This window comes from Prionailurus viverrinus, chromosome A1 (assembly GCF_022837055.1).
Source record: "Prionailurus viverrinus isolate Anna chromosome A1, UM_Priviv_1.0, whole genome shotgun sequence".
NCBI classification, from domain to species: Eukaryota; Metazoa; Chordata; class Mammalia; order Carnivora; family Felidae; genus Prionailurus; species Prionailurus viverrinus.
The window spans coordinates 80,581,025-80,597,971 of record NC_062561.1 but is presented as its reverse complement, the minus strand read 5'-3'; the positions used below and the strand labels follow the sequence as shown (position 1 = coordinate 80,597,971).

Here is a 16,947-nt window from a genome sequence, read left to right as displayed (position 1 = left end):
TCCTTCTACTAAAGAAGTCTTTTTAATCTTCTGGAATTAAGGAGTTCATTTTCATCCACAAAGTTCTTTTTGTTTACTTCCTTAGTCTGATTATTCTACTCAAGGGTATGCAGATGGCTACATACCCCTTTTCATCGATGCTATCCTCAAAATAAAAAGTCCTAAAAATACCAGCGGCAATTAACATTTAGAAATCTCCTTTTTGGTTACTAGCCATCTTCATGGAATGTCTGTGTTTGAATTAGCTCAGTACTGGACAAGTAGGAGGGACAGAGACCCGGGGCAGGAGAACGCCTGTGTGTCCCCATCCCCAAGTCGGAAATGCTGGCTGTATCTTGTAACAACTTCACAGCAATCAAAGTAAAACCTTGGATTGGGGTTTAAAAATTAATTCTACACATGGAAAGCTGATAGTCAAAAAGCAAAACCAAAAAGGAACGTGACAAAAAACTTACATAAAAAATGGATTTGGGGGGAGAAGTATATCCCTTGTGAGCCCATGCAAGAACGTGTTTGGTAACAAAGGGGTGACAGGATTTTATGGTGGGGTTCAGAAGCATAGCATCCAGATCCAGAGAGGAAATAGCTCCAAGCACTCACTTGGGTCAGGCAGCTGCTCCAGGACTGAAGGAGGAAAGGGAGAAACTTAGGAGACCATCTTCACACAAGCAATGGGTCAGGAAGTCAGGGACCCAGTTTATGCAACACATGATAGTTTAATATGAAAAAGGTTAGGAGATTGTGTGCTTTCCTATAATCTTGCTCAGATCAGTAGATGTGGGGGAGAAGGAGATTTGACTGGGGGCTGGTAAAGGGATGCAGGAAGGGAAAGCTCACTGGGGCCAGAGGGGCTTGGGCTGGAATGGTGCGTGGGCACTGACATCTGGTACATCCATGCTTGTGTGTATGCTTGGGTGCGATCAAGGGAGGGCTCCTTCCTGCAGGGACACGGGCACGTATCAAAGCTAAGCTTTTGTCCAGGGCAGCATCCTCAAGAGCTCTGGTGGGAACAATTACAGCACACACCCCAGTGCAGGGCCACCTCTCATGTGCTGTGATGGGGTTCTGGTTGGCGAACCACTTGTCAGTAGTGTCCAACAGTGTTCTCTTCGATGGCACAAATTTTTGTCATCTGATGATGGCTGACACTCATACAAAACTCCCCATACAGCTATGCTATAGCACATGTGTTACCTCAGCCTTCTTGGATTTCAAATTAAACACCCTAATGCTATTACTTAGTTCAACCTCTTTCTCCTCGCCTCTAGTTTGACTGAGTGCTTAAAAATGACTGTTTACGTATAACACAGTTGTGGCACTAACAGAACTTTCTTCTGTGACTTGCAGAGACTAAGTCTACCTTTCCAGGATGATCTTAAGTTAACCTCCTGTACAACACTTGAGAAGCAGGCTGATGTCACCGTCCTGGCATCTCTTGCTTTCAAAATCCACTCTTTCAGGGCAAAACAAACTCATGAAAAACACCAGCTACAGGAGGGATCAACTCTTACGAAAAATGTGAAGTTCACAAGGCACAGAAAGAAATATCCTAGGGGCTCAAACAGGCTCAATTCAACTTCTTGTCAGTGGTATGTCGACCACTGGGTCTCTTTTAAGTGAAGCTTACGGAATGAATCTTACTGTCTCGAAACTTTAAGTGGGTCTCACTGTTCTCTGCAAGTCTCAAAGGAAAACTCTGATCTCGGGGGAGAGCTGAACTTTTTTGGTTCAACTTTTGGTTAGGACTTAGATTCTTTTCTTTTGCAGTAATATACTACACTTTTCATTAATGGAGTTTTTAACATGTGCTTTACTCTGGACACATATAAATCTACTCTGAGGTGGTTTTTTTTTTTTTTTTTTTTTTTTTTTTTTTTTTTTTTTTAACACCCAAGAACAGAACAGGCTGCCATCAATCTCAGATGCCCTCTTCTCTTTTTCCTGGGTGTGACACCAGGGACAAAACTTGTCAACATACTACACCTGTAATTCTATCATTCTATGGAGAGAAACACAAATATTTGTAAAGTATCAGGTGTTAAAGGATGAGGAATTCACCCCCAGGCTCCAAGCACAGGAAGCCTGGCCTCATGTTTCAGGGTTCTGCTTGAATTGTCTGGGCTCCTGGTCAGTTCTCTCCTCCTTCAGACTGCAGAGATGTGGCCTGAACTGTGACAGGCTTGCTCGTGAGTCTCACCCTGGTGCCCCCCGGGCTGCTTGGGCACGAGACCTGCCTCCTCTCTAGGCCGGGCTGACGAGCAGAATGTTAAAAGCAACATAAAAAAGAGAACTGCTCCTCAGAGAATCACAGAATTCTGTTAATTTTGTTCTATCTCCTTGCAGACATGTGTGCCCTCAAAGGCTCTGGCAACGTGTTTTTTTAACCAAATCTGAGAAACGCTACTTTTGTTGACAGATGCTAAATCTGGGTGCGATGCATAAAAACTGATCTGGACGTTAGGGTTCTTTTGAAATATGAGCACTATCTTCACAAGCCTTTAAAAATGCCATTATCACCACTTAAAGTATATATTTTTAAAAGAAAATAATTACTCCCATGCAGAGCTGAAACATGCCAGTGCTTTAATTTTTATTACTGAGACCAGGCTCACCATAGAACTCATTCGTCCTTCTGTTTCTTTATTTAAAACAGACTTTAGGTTTGAAGAGTAGTTACAGTGCCTTGCAAAGACAACAATTTAATAAAAAACATCAACACTGACAAGGCAGCCGAGGACTATTAGGCCAAAGATATTATTTGCCCAGCATTAATGACTTCCATTTCACTTCCATTTTGTTTTGTCTCCCCCACCGCTTTCTGGTTCCAATCCTTTAGGAATTATCCATCCCAACAGTGTTTTGGATACAAAAACTTTTGTTCCTATGGCGGGATTTTTAATGCCCTCACAGTGGCTCAGGAGGAAACTGTCCTCAATACAAGGTCTGTATTGCATTACTGGGGCGGCTGTTCCTGCTTCATTCTTCCAGAATTTAAACTTTTAGGCTGGACACAGAGAGGGAAGGGACAGGGATATTTTGACCTTTCTCATCAGTGGGGACATATGCCCTTTTGAAGGCCTGCTTTGTGCTTCCCATATGAGTCAGACATCTGACGACTTGAATGATTTGGTTGTCTACACCACAATGTGCTAACTTGGGTGGGATGCCAGAGGGCTCAGAATCACAGGCTGTTTGGGACCTCAGGTTGGGCGGTTTCTTAAGAAAAATTTGAAATGCCTAAAAGCTGTCAGAAATAAATTGATCTTCTGCTCACCCGAATGCCAGTGATGAGTACAGTATCTCTGCCTGTGACTTTGAAGGACAAGGGTGGTTCCCTCTGATTTAAAAGGAAGAACACAAAGCAGAGATGAGATGACCCTGATTTCCTTCTTCCCAGGGCACCCCCCAAGTATGTGTCCATTTAGGCAGCACATTCCGAAGGCCCCTCAGTGAGGAAAGTGTGTGTAGGAAGAGTTCGTCTGGTCACTTCTGCCATTATTCTCTGGTTACTATTTAACTATCTCTGGAAGAAAACAAAAAGTATTTTCAAAACTTTGCCATGCGACCTACTGGTTTTCTCTTTGCTATGGAAGCAGTGTGATGTCTGAGTACTATGACGCAAGCGCACGGAGCCTCTGGTCAGATAGCTCACTTGGGAAGCACTTTGAGACGAAACCACAGTGGGCAGGTGCGACACGCATGCTTTCGGCACACGAAGACTAGACCAGGCCACGTGAGGCCCTATCTTCCCCTGTGTAGACAGATGACCAACTCAGAGCAAACATTTCTGTTTTCAGACTTGCTTTCAGAAAGCAGATCATGCTCGGTAACAACCTTGCTCTGGTCGTTTCAGAAATCCTGCAATTGTTTACTTAGAATGAATTGGAAGTGAATAAAACAAAACAAAGGTCTTTGAAGACTGGCGTTCTTTCTGTAACAGAGAGGGGAAATGCTTTAATGCTATACTTGTCAAAACATTCCATCAGGAGGTAGGAAAAATGAAGGATTTCTGAAGGCAGAGCTTTGGTTTGGTTCGGTTCTAGAACAGTAGAAATATTCATTTGTCTCTCCCAGTTTATCAGCCATCTATTGGCGTCTATGTGAGATTTTCAATCAAGACACAAAATCGTTACTACCATCATCATCCTGGCTGTGGACTGATGTGGTATTTTCCTTAAAGCCATGAAAAGCCATTTGCCCAGGATGGTCAGCTCTGGACCAGCGCCCACTTAATTATTGGGTCGCCACCCTAAGTGCCAGAGGCTGGCAGGGACGGGCTGGGTCCCTGAGCTTCCGCTGGCTCAGGCCACCACCCAGAATTCATGGGAAGCTCCTGGGGGCTCCTCCACCCACTCCGACCAGCCGGCAGACCTCGCAGGGCCAATTTTGTGCTTCTGCAGAAACCATACTTTCTACATACACACAAAATCTGATCACAGTTAAGGTCTAAAGCATTGGGGAACAGAGACCCGCCTATGTACAAAAAAAAAAAAAAGGTTTTCTCTCAACGTGGCTCCCTCTTCTGCGTGGGCTCTGAGAGTGTCTACTCTACGCTTCGTGCGTTTAGGTGTAAATTCCGAGGGGAATGTTTGGATGTGTGGTTCTCTCAGAACGAGATAGTGGGCGTCACCTCCCCCCAGTGTTTCCAGAGTAACAGACGCATTGTGGAAGATTTGTGGTGTCTGTGGCACCAAGGCAGCCATCTTTCATGGGCAACACCTGGACACTCAAGACCACAGTGCGGCGACAATGTGCCACGCAATGTGGCACGAGCTGCCCACGTGATTTTTTGGGTGTGTTTGTGTACAGTGTTAATTGGAGGAGGGAGAAATGGATGAATCAAGTAGGAAGACCTTTACAATTCTTCCTTTGCACTCAGGTACTAAAGACATCCGATGGGCCAATGCTTCATTATTCATCACTGAACATGTACCGCTCCTGCTTGCAAATGTGTTCTCTGCTGACTCCATCATCTGTCAAGTATCTGCTCCCCATCAGCAGTTGTATCATGGCCATTTCTGTTGAGGTTGATAAATGCTAGGCCACGACCACTGTGGTTAATTTTCACCAGTGACTTTCATGGTTCCTATTATTTAACAACATATTTTACTGGTAGGAAACAACCCAGGGTAGTTTGTCCTGGGGATAAAGACCATGATGATTTCGATGGTGACGAAAACATGTGTTTTCTCTAAGCACTGACTTTCAACCAGGAGATTCTGTCCAGAATGATGTTCTCTGAATCCATTCAGCAAGGCGGTATTAAATTTTGTCTTTTTAGGATCTGAATAATGTATTCTTCCTTTTGGATGAGCTCCCAACGGGCCCGTTTTCTGTCAAATCCTGACTACCTGTCATAATGGTCCTTGCAAAATGAAACAATTACCATCTGGGGCCAGGTAAAATGGGGAGTGGGCCTGAGCCACGTAACCGTATCTCTCTTCTCCAGCTGCACCACTAATGCGTTTCCACACAGTTTACTGAAAGCCCTGCTTTAAGAAAACGCTTACTTGATCTTGCCAGAAAGACAGCGAGAATAGCCTGATGTTCCAAAGCTGAGGGCTGGGTGAGCAAAGGTCTCCTGTACCAAAGCAGCTAGACAAGGTGTTTCTAGAAGGGGAGGCCCTGACCAGAGCTCACGCTGGGAATGCAGGTTTCCCTGAGGCTGTGGGCAAGGTCGAGGATGTGATGAATCATGTTCGGTACAGACACCACTTCCAATGTGCCCTGCTCATGGGTCTCTATATTTCTAAGATAACATGCTTTTAGTAAGATATAAGCAAGTTGCAATCTTGGTCTTACTTTCACAAAACCCTGACTTTATATTGTGCTTTATTTTTGTCTAGGATTTGATATCTAGAACATTCCTATAGATTCACAGTGAGTTCATTGTCTCTCCTACTCTCCACCTCCGTACTCCCTAGAACTGTGATCTTCAATATGGAAGCCATGGGAGCTATTCAATTTGAATTTTTGTTAACTAAAATTAAATAAAATCTAAAATTTCTCTAACTACATTTTAAATGCTCAAGTAGCCAGGATGGACAGCATAGATATAGAATATTCCATCTTTGCAGAAAGTTCTTTTGGAGATCACAGGGCTAGAAAGCTCCAAAAGATTAGGGATATTGATTGCTTTGTTTACTTCTGTATTCCCGGTGCCAAGACGGGACCTGGCGTGTGGTAGGTATGTAATCGCTGTGTGTCAAACGAATACTTTGGTTTTCAAGTTCTAGTTTCCAACTACGGCTGTGTATAATCTACTATTTCATGGTATTTCTTTGAGTAGACTAGATCACCAAAACATGAACCTCACCAGCCTCCCCATATGAAGAGCTCTGTGACTTGAGTTATAAGTTACATGACTTCTCTAAGGACATCCCTCAAATGGTTTCTCATCTCCCTAAGACTTGGACACAATCTTCTCGCCGCCCCTGACCTTTACTGTTGGACCTGGCCTCGCACCAGCGTCTCCCCTTGCTGCCCCTTAAGCACTCAGGGCACACCCTTACTTTGGGGTCTTCGCCCCTGCTGTTCAGGGGACCCCCCTGTTCACTCATGCACCCCTTTCTCTTAGACAAGTGCCTTGTTCGTAGATGGTACACAGTGCATGTTTGAGTGTTGAAGACATGCCAACCTCCATGGCTAAAAGGAAGCGGGGTTTTTCTCATGATGGCAAACATAAAAGCACATCACTACCTGTGATCTACAAGTTAGGTGGACCCTGTCTACACCTGCTGCAATACTAGTTTCACTGCAGAAAATAACCATGTAATTGAGATGCTGCAGCTACTGTAGCATCAGATGAGCCAGAACCACACCGCTGTTCCAACAGCACGCTAAAAGTAGCACACGATTTTGAAAGCAGGTGAGACCCATGTGTGGACAGGTATTACAAAAGCCTAGCACCCAGGTCATGTCCTGGCTGGTTCTGAATAATTCGTTGTCCTTTCTGGATTGTGATAGTTCATAAAACATTGGAGGTGGATTCTAATTTTTTTTAATGTTTATTTACTTTTGAGAGAGAGCAAGAGAGGGAGCGAGACAGCAGAGGGGGGCAGAGAGAGAGGGAGACACAGAATCCAAAGCAGGCTCCAGGCTCCGAGCTGTCAGCACAGAGCCTGATGCGGGGCTTGAACTCACAGACAGTGAGATCATGACCTGAGCTGAAATCAGACGCTCAAGCGACTGAGCCACCTAGGCGCCCCTGGAGGCCATTTCTGTCAAAGGTACTGAGTGTGCCATGAGAAAGTGCCAGGAAAACAGCAGCTGGTCTGAACAGACGTTTGCCATAGTGGCACCGACGTTCTGATCCCACACATGCGAGCATCTTCGGGGAACAAAGGTGATGGCCACGTTGCCACGGAAACCCGGGCGTGGACCACGTACAGCACACATGCTCCGAACTGAAGATCTCTCCGTAGCACTGCGTTGCTCTACCCGCTTTTCAGACTTGTAGCGAGCCATTTCAGAGAAGAAATTCCATAGTATTTTGCAGTCCTGGCTACTCACATTTAAGGGGAAGGTTTATGGTCTGCAACGCAGGATAGAAGGTACTCTTATCAGCAAGACTGACGCTCACCTTACAGAGAAGATGTTGTCAATCGCCTGTGGCTCGTAGCTGCTCTGCATCCTTCTACCCCTGTCCCTGGGGGCCAGGGCTCTGCTTCCCTTCATCTCTTGGTCGCTGCTCCTCTGAGCTGACAGCAAGTGGCCAAAGACAATGAACCTTTCCACTGTCGCAGGGCACCTGCTCCCTGCTACCCCTGCCAGAGTCCCCCGTCCGCTCTTCCCTGCTTCCCCTTTCACTCAGCATCTCTCTGGTTTCTTTCACTTTGATTTACATTGTCGAATGTACGGAATCTTGTGAGGTTAAGAATTGTTTACTCATACTTTGACTCCAGTCTGGGGACCCGCAGACTGTGGGAAACTCCTGGCTGCATGAAAACACGCAGCAGCTACACACAGCTTGGTGTGAGCTGTCGCTACTGTGCACGCGAGGGGCTCATCTCTGGTCCCGTGGTTGGTGCTGTCAGGCCCGCGGGGGGCGAGCGGGTGGCTGAGTGCTGAGTGGCGGTGGGGGGCAGGGATGCCAATGTCCTCAAGCAGGGGCTGAGGACAGAGCTCTGGGAACCAAAGCTGTGGGTTCTCTTTTTCTCACTGCAGCCCGACCATCTCCGTAATTCCCAACAATTTGGACCTAACAGCGTCTTGGTGCTTACCAATCTCTAAAATATCTGATTGTCTGGGGAAACAGGTGCCCTGTGAAGGCCGATGCCATGAAAAAGCTGCAGTAAGCTATCCGACCTGAGTTTATGGTCAAAAGTCAAAGGGCTGGGGGGAACACGAGCCTGTCTAAGGAATTGAAATAATGAATTAAAACTGACCTCCGTTGGAAAAACCTGAGAATTTCACAACCTCTGGGTAAGTTAATGAGCAAAGACAAAGATGTCTTTATTTGTTGAGTCGGATGCCTCACCGGCTCTCCTCACTGTTGTCTCTACTAGTGATTCTTGTATCACTGGGTGCATCCTGCTGTTCTGATGGAAGTTCTGCGACAGAAATGAACTCTAATGCTTTCCATCCAACAGACTTCCACCCCGTGAAAGAAAGAAAAATATAAAATATATGAAGGAAGAAAGAGTAAAACGACTAGAAACAGGCGAAGGGGCTGGGCAGCTGTGTCTGGGGCCGGTGACCGTAGGACCACTGGTGGCAGAGGGCTCGGAGAAGTTAGTTGGCCGGCTTCCTTTGTGCCCGTCACCCTGTACGATATCGGTGAGTCAGGACTTACAACTTTTAATGACTCCAATATATACACAATCGTTTATTGTATTTTTTAATGTTTATTTATTTTTCAGAGAGAGAGAGAACACGAGCTGGGGAGGGGCAGAGAGAGAGGGAGACAGAGAATCCCAAGCAGGCTCCACGGTGACAGCAGAGAGCCCAACATGGGGCTCGAACTCATGGTCCCTGAGATCACGACCTGAGCTGAAGTCGGATTTTCAACTGACTGAGCCACCCAGGTATCCAATACTTTATTTTATATACAGACCCTCAAACAGCAATAAATTATCAATTCATTTAGGGGTGCCTGGGTGGTTCTGTCAGTTAAGCGTCTGATTCTTGATTTCGGCTCAGGTCATGATCTCATTGTTTGTGACATCAAGCCCCACATCGGGCTCTGCCCTGATAGCACAGAGCCTGCTTGGGATTCTCTCTCTCTTCCTCTCTCTGCCCCTGCCCTGCTCTCACTCTCTCAAAATGAATAAACTTTAAAAAAAAGTACCAGTTCTTTTCTCAAAGTTCTGCTTCCCTCACTGAACCACTGAAGGGAAGGGTGGAGAACTGACCAGAGCATCCTAACTCATGCAGTGAGAGGGCCAGGACCCCTCTCATTTGGCCTGTGTCCTTTCCTTCCATCCGCAGAGAATCTCCTCCATGTAGGCTACCATCTGGGAAGAGGCAGGCACAAAAGATTACTCATCGAAGTCTGAAGACTTGACTTGTGTTCTGGACCACACTGGAGCAGGTCACTTACCACCCCCCCTGCCCCCCGCCCCAGGTCACTGTTCTCCTTCCCTGACGTGTGAACTAGGGAACAGGGCCCAGAGCACCCCTCCACACCTCCCAGCTCTGCCCAGGGAGTGAAGAGTGGGGCCTCAATTCCTGCCCTCCACACCCCGGCAGCTGGCGGCATAGTTTTTCCACAGGGCTGGACGGCCCTGCCTGCGAGAAACAGTCTTCTCCCTGCTATGACCCACCAGCCCCCAGCGAGGGCTGGGGAAGCTGCACACGTTTCACACTGAGCTTATTCATTCGGTAACATGAGAATTCATTCGGAATCAGAATCCACAGTACGTTTGTGATTTCTGCTTCGAGTCCAAAAGTTATCCAGTAACATACAGCTTCTGATGTCGGCTGTCACCATGGTGAGGAACAAGTGAACTCTACCCTGTGCCCATATAAGGCCGGGCTGCCCAGGGCCCAGGGAGCACAGAGCTCTGCAGCAAGGCATTGTCATCTGTGCTCCAGAAGCGCCGTGGGGAAAATATATGGCAAGGGACCCTGGGGGAGCTGTGGGAAAGAACAAAGTATGCACTCAGCTCTCTAACAGCAGACTCTGTCCAACTGCTATTTTTATGCATGACATTACTTTTAAAAAATATTATCAATCCGAGAGTAAGACAGAAATAGCCCTGCCGTCTACAGGAACACATCTGGGTAAATTTGTTAATTAACAAGTATTTAGTGTACATACACCAGGCTTCTGGAACTGAAACGGGTACCGCGCCCTAGCAAGCACACTAATGAGGTAGACGTAATTGTTCTAACAACAGGTATCTCCACTAATACAGGCTCACCCCATAGAACTTGATAAATGGTGCCATTTCTCTCTCCTCTGTAACTTTTTTCTTCCCATTGACCATTAGCCTATCATCTTGTTGACTAGTATCCAGTGGCACACCTGGGTCACCGGGGCAGCCCCGGAGCTGACTAAGACAACCCAACTTGTATCTGTAAGGTCCACTGCAGCGTGGAGGGCTGGGCAGTGTGAAGAGGGGGGCAAACGCGGCCTGAACGCTACATGTGGTGGGTCCCACAGGCCAGGCCCCAAAGTGGGCTACCATGTGGCTCTGTCTCTTGAGGAATACTCACACAGCTGTCACATCTCATCTTAATGTTATCATAATCTGTCTGAAGAATTAGAGGCAGGTCAAACTCACTCGGGCCTCTAGATTACTCGCATTAACCAAATTAACTGGAAGGGGTCAATTACCTACTTGGTCACGTACAGAAACAGTGTCAGCCTATGCTGTGGATGAGGGATGATGATAAATTAAAAGCTCTCAGTGCCAACTTACTGACTTAGAGAGACCTAGGGACCCTTAGAAATCCCCCCTTCTCATAACCACTCTGAGAAGACCCCTGGCATTCCATAAGAGCACATAACTACGTAGATGGTCCTGCACAGTAAAATAAAATACAATGCTAAGTGACATAAGTCAGCTGGAGAAAGACGAATGCTGTATGAGCTCACTCATGTGGAATTTAGGAAACAAAACAAATGAGCAAACAAACAAAAAAAAGAGACAAACAAAAACGCAGACCCTTAAATACAGAGAACAAACTGGTGGTCGCCAGAGGAAGTGGGTGGGGGAGGGGTGAGACAGATAAAGGGTACTGAGCACAGAGAAATGCGTAGAATTGTTAAATCATTATATTGTACACCCACAACTAACAGAGACTGTATGTTAGTTATCCTTGAATTTAAAAAAATAATAATCAGAACAAACTATCTTTACTGAAGAACAAAATTTGTATAAAACTGTTATGGGAAATGTTACCATATTGGTTCTGCATTAAGCAATCATAAAAAGTGAAAAAGTAACCTTCTGCTCTGTGTGGGTTCTGTTTGGCTGATCACATGGAGAAAAATGCAGAGTCTCTCTGGAGTGTCTCTCTGGAGTTAAATTCCCTCTTACACAGGCAAGTCCCACAGATATTTGTAAACCATTAATGTATCTTCCCCTTGCCCATATTCGGCCGGGCCAGGCCAGGCCCTGGGGAGGGGAGGCTCTTCGTCAGGCAATGGTCATCCCTGACCCGGAAGCGGCACTGGGAAAACCGATAGCAATGGACCCAGGGGGTTTCAATCTCATGAAATGGCTTCCATATGTTTAAAAAATACTTAATACTTGTTAAATGCTGATGCGTAATCTTTGATTAGCAAATCTTTTTTTATTTTTCAGTTTATTTATTTATTTTGAGAAAGAGTGCACACGCATGTGAGAGCAGGGAAGGGACAGAGAGAGAGGGAGGGAGAGAATCCCAAGCAGGCTCCATGCTGACTGTGCAGAGCTGGACATGGGGCTCGATCCCGTGAACTCATGTGAGATCATGGCCTGAGCCAGAACCAAGAGTTGGAGGCTTAACCAACTGAACCACCCAGGCATCCCTCACTGGATTAACAATTTTTAAAGCACGATGTCCCCATTCCAAGCAGAGGAAACTTTACTGAGTCAACAACAGCAACAACTGTCTTGAGGACCATAACTCATGAAGGACATAGCACGTGGGGACGGAAGCTCTGGGCGAGTGACAAGAAGCCTCCTCTATGGCGGTCTTCGGCCCTGAGAGGACGGTTAGTCAGTCCCACGGTAGTGAGACCAGCACCTTTGTGAAGGGGTTCCTTATCAATCACAGATTTTACATGTTTGACTTGTGGAGGGGACTCGGGTAGGAGAGGGCACGACATCCAGCCAGCCGCAGACTGGCTCCACCAAGCTCCGCTGAGGCCTGTCCTCCCTCTGGGGTGTGGGAGTGGAGAGTGGGGACTGTCAGCACTGACTTCAGGATTCGGGGTGGGGAGACACATTTGGAACGCCCCAGGAGCACTGTCAGATCTGACTCCACAGCAAAAGTGAATGCAGGCAACACGTCCCAGCTGCCTCTCATGACCTGGCCCCTGGTGGACGAGCAGGAGCCCCACGGGGAAACACGATCCCAAGACGTGAAGCCTCAAAACACTCAGTGTCATAAAACGCTATATGGTCCCCACGCGAAAATGGGCTTACACAGATAAATATAAACAATCTCTTTTTGAAATCAGTAACGCCAAGACCCAAACATCAGCTTTAATGGCAACGGGAAAGCCAGTCACTTCGACATACGGAACCCAGTATCAGTCCGTATTTCGGGTTCCGATGCGGGGTGACCTTTTTTCCCTGACTCATCCGAGGAAACGCACTACAGAAAGGACATTCAGGGGATGAGTGGAATGATTTTAAAAGGGAGACTTATTCTCCATGGCAGCATGCTTGTGCCCTCTAGAATATCAGAATATCTATACCGTGAGGGGGGAGACACAACCATGTCTGCTTTACGTAACACACATGTGTATATACAATCTCACAAGTAGAAGACGCCCTTCGTAACAATTAATAAGAGAAAAGATGTGTAAGAAAGTTATCATTGTTCTCAATTTGTGCGGAAAGTGGCATAAATTGACCAGACTTTGCCTCGTATCATTGCTTGTTCCGATACGGAAGAACATGTCTGTGTTAAACTTCTCAGCAAAGTATGCAATTGACTTAATCACGCGGTTTAAGGCGCTTGGGTTTAGGCACGAGTATAAGGAAGAGAGGTTGATGGCGACGCTGTGACTTACCCGCCCTCCTTTCTCAGGGAAACACTGGCAGCCCCCGCTACAGTCTCTGCCCCCGCAGGGCACGTCGAACTTCTTCACGCCCTGCAAGAACAACACGAAGAAAACGTTAGTCCAAACACCATTGGCTACAGCAGGTGTCACAACAGCATCTGCTGAGAGGAGGTCCAACTCCGGCCACGTGGTCTTTATTCAGAACAAACAGACTTCGGGGCGCCTGGGGGGGCTCAGTCCACTGAGTGGCTGACTCTTGGTCTTGAATCAGGCCTTGATCTCATAGTTCGTGAGCTCTAGCCCCACGTCTGGCTCTGTGCTGACGTCGCGGAGCCTGCTTGGGATTCATTCTCTCTCTCTCTTTCTCTCTCTCTGCTCCTCCCCACCACTCTCTCAAAATAAATAAATAAACTTAAAAAAAATAAAAATAAGCAAATAGACTTTAATTTTTAGAGCAGTTTTAGGCCCACAGCAAAAGGTACAGAGATTTCTTGTCCCCCCCTCCTCCCCTTCCCCCCAATGCATCCTCCCCACTATCAACTTTCCCCTGCAGAGTGGCACATTTGTCACAGTCGATGAGCCTGCAGTGACGAGTCCTCACCACCCAGACTCCAGAATTTACATGAGGGTCCCTCTTGGTGTTGTGCCTTCTATGGTCACTGTGCCTTTTAAAGGTGACAAATGCTGGATGCCGAGCTACGTCCTGGGTCTTGACAGTCAGGGAGAACATTCCCTGAGTGCAGGGATTCCGTGTGAAATGAGCCTGTAAGGACACTCTGTTAGGTAGTTCAGAGTGAAGGAGGAACTCAGGCACACAGGAGGCGGCCTTTCGTTCTCTGGGAAATGTGGGGTGTGCATCCCAGAGGAGGGGGGATCAGGGTGAGCAGGATTGGGCTACCTTCAATGCTGGGCCCCCATCATACACCAGGGATCCTGCTGAACTAAAGGGAGAGGGGCTTCCGATGGGGAGGGGGACCTCGCAGATGCACCTGTCAGGAGGTGCAAACCCTCACCTCTGCCACAGAGGTTCTCGACATCCCCGGTGGCGCCAGCAGAGGACAACCTGTCCCTTTGTTCTGTGAGACCCATTGGTCTGCGGGGGGAGGAGGGGATGGAGGGAAGGGGCTTTTGCGAGGATTTTGCAGACTTTTTGTCAGATGCCAAGACAGAACTCTTCAATGAAATGAGTGAGTAAGTCAGGGAGCTCTGTGCCTGGACAATTCCAATGGGATTCCAAGGCATTTCTTGCCCTTGATCTCAGTATTTCAGGTAAAGAAAGGACTCGGACTTTGGACCATGTCTGAGCCCTTCCTTTCAGACCACTGATAGTACTAAACATTTTGAGTGGGACAGACATGACAATTAGGTTGACCTCTTCCCTCCCCTTCCTGATGAGCCCTGTCTCTCCCATCTGCATGACAGGTGAGTTACAGTGGCAGCAAGCAGGGGAGTCCCTGTCTGTCACGTCACCCTGGGTCAGACTGCCTGGCTGGCAGGCACTGATACTCCAGGGGCTCCGGAAGTGGTCAGCTTCCGGTGAGCGCCAAGCCAAACTTTACCATGCACGCAACAGTCCCCAGAAAACAGATCGTTCCAACTTTACATACAAGAGCGTTTTGCCACATCTGTCCCATTCTCTTCTAAGTTAAGTCTCAATGACTAAACAGGATGGTCACCTGGGGACTCCCTCCATTAAGCTTTCTGTCTGTTTCTTGTGCTAGAGCGTCAGCCAGAATCTTCCCCATTCCTGGCTTGGTACTGATACTCATGTGGAAAGGGACACGGTGTTGCCTGGCCACCTCTGTGACATCTGCTAGTCTGTGACAGTCTTCCTGGACATGCAGCCTTGGACGGGCACACAAGTGAACTCTGACTCAAAACCATCTGGCTGGAGTTTACCCAAGATCACAATAACTACTCAATGCTCTTTTTGTAGACATGATAAATTCCTTTCCAGGGCTAGCAACTTTCTACGAGAGGGATCTTGTGTCCCTCCAACAGCCCTTTACCTACTCTAGTCTCTGATGCATCAGTCACTACTCTGAAGGATTCAAACAAATCTGAGAATCTCAGACCAACACCTCGAAGCCTTTTGGATCCCTTGCTTATCTTCCTGTGAGAAGAGCTTGAGTTCCACAGTGTAAAAGTAAACACATTTAAAATCCTTCCAGGCCCTCAAAGTATGTTTCTAGGTATTTGCCATTTTAAAAAAAAAAAATTTTTTTCAACGTTTATTCATTTTTGGGACAGAGAGAGACAGAGCATGAACGGGGGAGGGGCAGAGAGAGAGGGAGACACAGAATTGGAAACAGGCTCCAGGCTCTGAGCCATCAGCCCAGAGCCCGACGTGGGGCTCGAACTCACGGACCGCAAGATCGTGACCTGGCTGAAGTCGGACGCTTAACCGACTGCGCCACCCAGGCGCCCCTGCCATTTTTTTTTTTTTTATGGCTTCAATGTTTGTCTCTAGTGGGGCTCATTTTAAAATCCCACGATTTTGAATATTTGGTTTTTTGTCAGTCCAGCTCCATGCTAAGCCATCGGTTTTACGGATTACCCTGAATGCCAAAGGGAGACGTCTAGAGGGGTCACCACATTTCTGCTTCGTATTACATACGACTGGGATGTGAATAGGTGGCTTGGCAGGTGTCCCTGGTTCACACAGTAATTCATTTGCCAGTTGTCTGGAAAGGGTAGGGGGACTCCTCAGTCTGAAGGGTGAAGCATAAACTTACATTCTCCATCTGGTATTTCAGAGGCTATTTTTAATTTTGATTTTAAGGCCGCTTGCCAAATCCCTGGATATAAATCAACGGTTGAAATGATTTTGAAGGTTTTGAATCGATCTAACAGACTTTCTGTCCTAGGCTTAGGATATACACTGGACTTAGTTACAGAGGTGAGTTCTTCATAACCTGCTTGAAATTCAATAGCGCCGCTTTGCTTTGGAGCTGGGACTTGTAGGTCTGATAACTCCCAGTCTTGACACTTCCTCAACCGTGTGCCATGGCTCGGGTACCCTGTCTCAGGAGGTGAGGAATGATAGGTCATGGAGAGGCAGGCCTCCCTGTACAAGCCACAGCCAACTTCCATCATGGAGATTCCAGCCCCGTGTGCCTGTGTGTGTGATGTGATGTGGTGTGTGTGAGTGTGTGTATTTTCCCATCGACACCTGGCATCTTGCACATCCTGCAGAGGGAACCTCATGAATCCTGGTATCTAAGAGCTCCAAGTACCACGAACTGGAGTGTCAGACTCCAGGATGCACACAAGGATTTATTAGAGCACAGCGTGTGCTCCAGACGTCTCTTAGACACTGAACAAGTTTCAGACCTGAGCCTTGGTATTCCCTGACGGGATGTGGGCTCCGAAACATTCCCAGGATACGAATGCCCTCCTGAGGACCCCGGATGAAGAGTCTGTGAACTGCTGCGTGGGTCCTCTATGTCCCCGAACAGAAGAACACGAAGGGCTCCTACCAGCCGCTGCCCATGCTCCGAGCCCTTGGGTCACCGCCTTGATTCGAATGCTCAATGCAACTCAGAGACGAACCACGATCCTTCCTGTCACCTCCCTGGTAAAGATGGCCAGTTTCCCCTGACCGCGCACTCAACTCAAGAGTCCGTCCACCACCCTTGAAGATGGCAGGTTGGCCTGGGTCTAGGCCTTCAAACTCAGTGTCTCTAGGAGGTCATGCTTTCCGTCTGTGGCTCCGAGATTCCTGGGGACCATCAGGTAAATTCTCACGTCAAGTCTGAATTCCCATGGGCGCCATTCTGTACAGG

General features: G+C 47.4%; 1 protein-coding gene across 2 annotated transcripts in view; it reads right to left on the bottom strand.

The window, feature by feature from the left end:
* COL4A2 (collagen type IV alpha 2 chain) overlaps positions 1 to 16,947 on the bottom strand; it is a 173,695-nt gene that overhangs the window by 113,295 nt on the left and 43,453 nt on the right. For both annotated transcript variants that reach the window (XM_047852721.1, XM_047852712.1), the window contains exon 4: positions 13,172 to 13,252. In XM_047852721.1, the coding sequence (XP_047708677.1) occupies positions 13,172 to 13,252 (81 nt within the window). The remainder of the gene's footprint in view (positions 1 to 13,171; positions 13,253 to 16,947) is intronic.